Source organism: Aristolochia californica, unplaced genomic scaffold (genome assembly GCF_029961685.1).
Source record: "Aristolochia californica isolate CCGP_79_NKW_82.1479 unplaced genomic scaffold, dmAriCali1.0.hap1 SCAF_10, whole genome shotgun sequence".
In the NCBI taxonomy this organism is placed as follows: Eukaryota; Viridiplantae; Streptophyta; class Magnoliopsida; order Piperales; family Aristolochiaceae; genus Aristolochia; species Aristolochia californica.
Window position 1 is genome coordinate 32,132,704 of NW_027181771.1, and position 7,807 is coordinate 32,140,510.

Sequence of the window (7,807 nt, forward strand, 5' to 3'; positions counted from 1 at the left end):
CTCTTGATCCATCTTTATTAGGTACTTAAGGCCTATTTGGAACTTGTAGAAAAAAAAAGAAAAAGGCGAAAGAAAGATATTTTCTATTGTTCGGCAGCAAGAAGTCATTAAAAAAATAAAAATAAATAAGAGAGAAAATCATTTTCTCTTAGTTAATAAATTTTCCCTCACAAAATTATGGAATCTGGGGACAAAAGAAAAGAAATAGAAATTTGAAAGAAAATTTTAATCATCAAAATTTTAAAATATTACTTTTTTTTCCACGTTTATCCAAACAAGAGAAAATATATTTCTCTTCCATTTTCTCTCTCATTTTCCATGGACATCCAAACAAGAGAAAAAAAACCTCTTTTCTTTTCTCTTTCTCTTTTTCTTTTTCTGCTCATCTTTCTTTCCTCTCCACTTTCTATGTTCCAAACACAACCTTAATCGTGCAACAAAACTTAACTGGGAAAATACCGAGTTAATGAATCAACAACATTGTGTCACTTGCCCAATCACTTTTAGGCCGCCGAAGAACAGTGTTTCCATTACTTTTCATACTCGCAAGAGTACCTCCAATATTTTTCGAATGGTTCCATGGCATCTTAAAACATGGAAGTGAAGCGAAGGCCTTGAATTTTCAATTGTGAAGAGTGACAATAACTAGTGTTAATCTCATTCATTTAGATACAAATATTGATATAAACAGTTCCCCACTTATATACTCATACCTCGATCTAACTCATATTTTCGTCATAGAACTTGCTTGTTAGGAACTTAGATTTGCTCTAACTTATGGGTGTAACCAACAAGTTTCTTTGTCCTAAAAATGTGTCTCATTCATACACAAGAATGTCCAGACGTAGTTTCAAAACTGATCGGGCAATACAAACTCCTTAAAATGGTTGCTTGGAGACTGAGAATCTAAATATCTTATTATGAAATCTATGGCATTGAACCATGAACTTGCTGTAAAGTTCAGAAGCAGCCCAACCTGGAATCATGTTTGTCAAGAAAATTTTCAAGGAATACATTTAAGATCAGAAAAAACCACACTGGACTTCATCTGAATATATAAAATTTAAGTAGGTTTTTGAAATGTTGATTATCGGTTTTTGTGGATAAAAATGCAACGACCTTTTGTTTCTTTTGAGGACCATGAAGAAACTACTGCCCTTAGGCTGAAGGCATAGCCTGAGGTGCTTTTACGATTGTTCAGTATTTTATACCCAATTGTTGTCTATATACCCACACCAATTCCAAAGAATCTGAGGCAATGTAAAGAATGCTTATGTTATTGTTATTGATGTTTGTATTATCTCGAACTATGAAGACCTAAAAGTTTGAAACTTCTAATGCTCTGCCATATGAACTTGGAGTCTATACCATGGTGAAAGTAAATTAACATGTGGTTCTTGTAAAAAAAAAAAACTGATCAAATCATCTAAGAGTTATTGGTCCCCTTACCCTTTTCACTCTTCAAAGTCAACTGTCTCTGTAGGGTTTGCACCAGCTAAAGTTGTCATCTTCTTGCAACCTAAGTTCAATAGCCTATAAAGTGTCTAGTAAAGAGTTTAGTGTCAACTAACTCAAGTCTTTGAATTCTTCAATAGCATTGACTTTATGTTGGAATTTTCTAGTGACTAATTTGAGAGTTTTGTCTACTAGCTCCTTGTCAATAAAAGTTTCTCCATTGTCGACTATCTGGTTGACTAGTACTTTTAAATCTCTCTATATATTATTGAACTTATGGAAAAGACAAAAACGTCACTAAATTATTATAATTTGAATATATGAGCCCCTATTTATAATAGAGAAAAATAGTAGAGTCCAATTACAATTAAACTACCTTTGTCCCAATTACATCCAAAGTTTAACACTTAAAGATAAGTCCTAACATAATTCAAAAATTAAATATAAATAGAAGACTAACATAACTAAAACACATTTTAACTGAAACTCTTCTGTGTGTCCTCTTTCCATAATAATTCTGGCTCTGTAAGATTTTTTATTGTGAGAGTCATTTAAGACTCTTCCATATCTATTCTTCAACACTCCCCCTCAAGTTGGAGTTTATCAACTTGCAACGAAAATTATTTTTTGTCTTCAATTTTCTTTCCCTGAAAAAAAATTCTTTACAGACGCAATTCTTCATAGATGCACAAACTTTATCTTTTGTGGTCCCCTTTACTTGATTATTTTGGTCACATAAAAATTACCACAACATGTTGAATACAATAACTCGTTCACATACTTCTTTTTCTACTTCTCTCACTCAAGCTCGAAGGTATCAGCGTAATCCCAGTTTGAAACAAAAACATAACTGTATTTATTTTTTCCTCCATCAAGGTATCCCGAGGATAAGAACTCAATTGGAAACAAACTCTCAAAAAATAAGACAGGTGAAGTATGTATAAAACAAGTCGAAACAAAACTCATAGGATTCAAACAAAAGTAGTGATAATAATCTCTAAAAAGGAAAAACACATGTCACTCAAAGGACAAAGATAAAAACCCACTTAAGGGTACTCATAAAAAGTCTCAATGAATTTAAAACACCCATATGTATATAAAAAGAGAAACAAACACATAAGAGTTTGGTCCAAAAGGGAATACGAGAGTAAAAAAATGATGGTAGGAGAAAGGTAACAGATAAAAGGGGTATGTAACGAAGGAAAAATAACCACCTCGATAATAAAAAAAAAATTATAACGATAGAAAATAACTTAGCAAGTATGACCTCATGATAATTTCATGAGGGTGAGCAAAAACATTTAGCCCATGAAGAAGACCAAAATTGAAGACCAAGTAACATAAACACAAAACTTGAAAACTACATTGACTATGAAAACTTTGATAATTGCATAATTTATATGTTTCTGTTTCCAATTTGATTAGTCCATATGAGGAAAGTTTCTAATCAAATATTCAATGAATTCCGATATGGAATACTTTTCAAATTCTGCATAATCAAAACAAAAACTTTCCAATGACAAAATTTCATGAATTAGGAGCATTTTACTAAATTAGACTTTCCAAAGATAAAAGATTTATGGGATCAAAGAGGCATAAAAAAAGAAAAAAGTGTTGAAGTTAGACCAAAACTCTCTAATTAGAAAACAAATTTGGCTTAAAAACTCGGATTTTAGGAGAAAAGGAAACTCAATTCACGTTAATCCCTTGACAGATATTAGGAGAGAAATTAAGAAAAAAAAAGATTTTTGGCAAACATGACCCTTGGTACTTTTGATATCAATATCTCCAAAAACATAGATCAAAATCACAAACGATTTATTGGTCAACAAAACTAGACCTCGAAGAAATTTAATTTCGTACCTCATTTGACACAAAAACATGTTAAAAGAATAGTCCTACATGGATTAGTGAGTACAAAGATCTTGAGTTTATTAGTTGAAAACAAAAACTTTTCAAGTTGGCTAGTCATTTTGGGATGGGCATTGGACACAACTTCACATGGTATCAAACAATATTCTCATATGTAGGCCTCTACTCAAATTATCCACATGAAGAGCCACAAAAGAGAACTTACATGTAAGGGGGGGGGGGGGGGGGGGTGTTAAATGAATAGTCTCACATGAATTAGTAAATACAAATATCTTGAGTTTATTAGTTGGAAAAGAGGTTTGCTAAGTTGGCTAGTCATTTTGGGATGGGCCTTGGACCCAATTTCACATGGTATAAGAGGGGTACTCATATGTGGGTCTCCACCTAAATTATCTACATGTGAGGGAGAGTGTTAAAGAATAGTCCCACATGGATTACTCAGTACAAAGATCTTGAGTTTATTAGTTGGGAAAGAGACTTCCTAAGTTAGGCTAGTTAGTTTGGGATGGGCCTTGGACCTAACTTCACATGGTATCAGAGCACGTACTCATATGTGGGCCTCCACCTAAATTATCCACATGTGAGGGAGAGTGTTAAGGAATAATCTTACATGGATTATTGAGTACAAAGATCTTGAGTCTATTAGTTGGGAAAAGACTTCCTAAGTTAAACTAGTCATTTTGGGATGGGCCTTGGACCCAATTTCACATGGCATCAGAGGAGGTACTTATATGTGGGTCCATGTGAGGAGAGTGTTAAGGAATAGTCTCACATGGATTACTCAGTACAAAGATCTTGAGTTTATTAGTTGGGAAAAAGGCTTCTTAAGTTAGGCTTGTCATTTTGGGATGGGCCTTGGACCCAACTTCACATGGTATCAGAGCAGGTACTCATATGTGAGGCTCCACCCAAATTATCCACATGTAGAGCCACAAAAGAAGGCCTACACGTGAGGGGGAGTGTTAAGGAATAGTCTCGCATGGATTAGTGAGTTCAAAGATTTTGAGTTTATTAGTTGAAAAAGAGTTTTCCTAAGTTGGCTAGTCATTTTAGGATGGGCCTTGGATCCAACTTCACAAGACATTCATTTTTGAATCTTTTATGACCTCTTGACTCTCTTCATTATGTAATTTGATCTTTGTTGACTCTAATGTGAATATCTTCTTAGATATATATCAGATTAACATAAAATTTTCTCCTTATGAAACTAGACTTAAATAAATTTCATTCAAGTATAACTTCTCTTCATAAAAAAAAACTTCTTTTGAGATAAATAATCTGATAGATTTCGGACTTTGTAATCTAGCCGAACCGATCACTTTTTTTTCTTTGGCCAGTATGATCATTGACTCTTCCAAGATCAATATTTCCCTCTATAAAAGTTAGATTGAGAATTGGTTGGATATGTAAGAAAATAGACTTACATATATTTCTTTTGATTTATATTTCTTCATATAAAGTGTCGTTCTTGATGGTATAAAATGGGTCAAAAGTTGAAACATTTTGTTGTTGCTTGAACCTCTCTTGCAGTTTGACATTTGCTACTTCAAATATCGATTTTTCTTTGTAAAAAACTCTGATTTCCAGCATTATTTTTGTGTTGGAATGTAGACTCAAAGATATTTCTATAAATATATAATTTGAAACATGAAAAGCTCAGTATGAAGGTGTGAATGCCAAGAGAACAATAGGTACTGGAACATGACAAGAAAAAGACAAAATACAAACCTAAACCAATTCAAATAATAGATCAGAATAAAATCACATTATCTCTTTGGGTTGACCAAATTAACTTACAAAATCTGCTCTGATACCATGTTGAATTTCTGGAAAAGAAAAAACTTCATTAGGTTATTATAATCTGAGTACATGTACCCCTATTTATAATAAAGGAAAATAGTAGAGTCATATTACAATGAAAATATCATTGTCCCAATAACACCCAAAGTCTAGCACAAAGATAAATCAAAGCATAATTAAATAACTAAACATAAATAGAAGACTAGCCTAACTAAAATACCTTTTAACCGAAACACTTTTATGAGTCCTCTTTCCCTAATAATTCTGGCTCTGTAAAACTTTGTATTGTGAGAGTCATATAAGCCTCTTTCATATTTGCTATTCAACATATACTTAGATGCACTATCTGAGTTTGTCATCGTCATTGTTTCTACATATAGTTTGAGGGGTTAAAGTTTTACCTTTTTCACAACTTTCTCTTTTATGTGGATGTCATTGAGTACTCCTAGGCCTCTTGATCGATTTCGCTTTGTGAACCTTGTGCAAGATGTTTTTCTCTATTACCAGCATAATGCAGTAGAAAACCTTCATGTCTTTTTGCTTTAGTTCTTCGAAATTCTTTTGCTCTTTTGGACTCTATTGTTTGTCATTTGTTGGCTCTTGTCTCCTTCTTCGACTACATCAATCTAATTCCCATATACAAATAGCATTGACACCTGCAATTTCTAGTACTCATAGTTGCTTTTGGTGGGAAGACAAGCTACATGAGCCATTGTTGGATGCCATATAGATTTGAAAGTGAAAGAATTGAGGAAATCAGCTTGGAAGTATAGTCAAAACGTTGAACATGTGAACCTGAACCAATTTGATATGAAAAGTCGGTTTGGGTCGGCTAGACCTAGTTCAATCTGCTAGGTTAGCTGCCTTTAAAAGTTGGCTGCACCTGATCCGGTCTAGTGTGGGTTTAGACAGCTGATTTCCCTTTTTTTGCATTTACCGATTATGAGAATTAGTCATCTTAATCCTCCTTTCTTCAGTTTTTTCCTCACTATTGAGCATCTCCTGAACTCGTTCAAAGGTTGGAATCTCATCGACCTACTCTGATACCTCTTGATAAATCGGATTAGAATCTTCCTGATTTCAGAGAAAGAGAAGAAAAAGGGTTGAAGAAGAAGAAGAAATGCATAGAACCGAGAAGAGGAAGTAAACTTTGTGAAAGTTGAAGAATTATTTTTCGTCTATAAAACTTGCAGATTCCATTGTCTATACAGTATTTATAAGCAAAGACAATTCCTAATCTAACTCTCAAACTTCCATGATTTACAAAATCCTAATCCTAAGCAATTTTCGCGTATCTTATGCTGCCATGTAGTGCACGTTTTCTAGATATTCTCAGCCTCAATTCCTTCTCACATAGCTTCGATGTAGGGCAAACTCCACCAACATGCCATAGTAATTGAAGTAGAGCCTTTAATGAAGACAGTCGTCTTCTACAAAAACAGACGCGTAGTCCTTCAAATAAAACGGATGAAATCAGAAATAAAAAGGAAAGAGAACTCTTGGGAGGGTAACTGAAACACTTGGCATTAAATCAGCCAGCCTCTTCCAGTACAGGACATTGATGGAAAAGGAAATCCAGTCACAGAGCAGAAACTTTAAGCTCAAGAGTTGCTCGCTCAGGAAATAAATGTAGATGAACGATGCACCAAGTTAGCTCAATTATTTCTATGTTTTCACCGTTCCCAGAAAACCCATCCAGTTCTTGTCTTAAAGAACCATATGCACTGGTCTTTCGTAAGCTTATTTCTCCAAAACCCACCAGAATGACTCCATTAATTTCCTCTTTATTAGTGTGGAAGTCTGTTGTTATGTTCACTACAGCGACGACTACTTCAGTTTACTGCAATTGGCATTTTGAGTTCCTAATCTATTAATTTGAGGAAGCTAAGAACATTGAATATAAACAAAAAGTATCTCCTCAAAAACTAGAAATCGATCGATAAGTTTCCTAAAAAACTGGTTTTATTAATAGCATCGACCATCCAGACAAAAACTATACAGAGTACAACCTAATATCTAATATCTAATATCTCCTAAAAGGAAATTCAATAAAAGAATCTCATAAAAGCAAAAAGCTAAACATCTCCGATGAGTAGATAAGCATACTCACGAATGCATAGAACTGGGTGAAGGGTGAATAAATATAATGAACAACAACAAAAAACGAAAAATTACATCAGTGAACCATGGGGAATTTACCCACTAATCCGATGCCCAGAAAATCTCCGAGGTTATCCAAGGGCGGGTAATTCAAATCCAGGTAGAGCCTTTTGGTGGTGGTGTTGGCCTTCTTCGTGACGGAGAAGGGATCAGCGATCTCAGCTCTGTGCCGCCTCATGTGGCCGCCCAGGGCCTGTCCCATGGCGAACTCCGTCCCGCAGATGGAGCACTCGTGGACTTTGGGGCTGGCGTGAGACCCAGGCGAGGCCCTGTCATTGGCATCGTCCCCGTGCCTCGCCCGCTTGTGACTCGCCCGGTGGCCGCCGAGCGCTTGGAAGGACGGGAACTGTCGGTTGCAGGTCTTGCACTCGAATACCCTACCGGAAGAGGAGGTCGAAGACCAGCTATGAGTCGTAGAATCGTGGAGAGTACTCCCGCTGGAGAGAAGCATCAGGGTGTTCGCGACGTTGCCCGTTATCTCCACCTCTCCGTGTTCCTCTCTGCACCGCTTAGCCACCAT

At 35.4% G+C, this 7,807-nt stretch overlaps 1 protein-coding gene across 1 annotated transcript; it reads right to left on the reverse strand.

Annotated features, from left to right (window-relative positions):
• Positions 1-7,303: 7,303 nt before the first annotated feature.
• LOC137943103 (zinc finger protein ZAT12-like) lies at positions 7,304-7,807 on the reverse strand. Its single transcript, XM_068788798.1, has one exon. It carries the CDS (start codon positions 7,805-7,807, stop codon positions 7,304-7,306), a length of 504 nt encoding a protein of 167 aa, XP_068644899.1.

Excerpts from the sequence above, each read along its gene's own strand:
- LOC137943103 (XM_068788798.1), bottom strand. The coding sequence starts at position 7,807 with ATGGTGGCTAAGCGGTGCAGAGAGGAACACGGAGAGGTGGAGATAACG.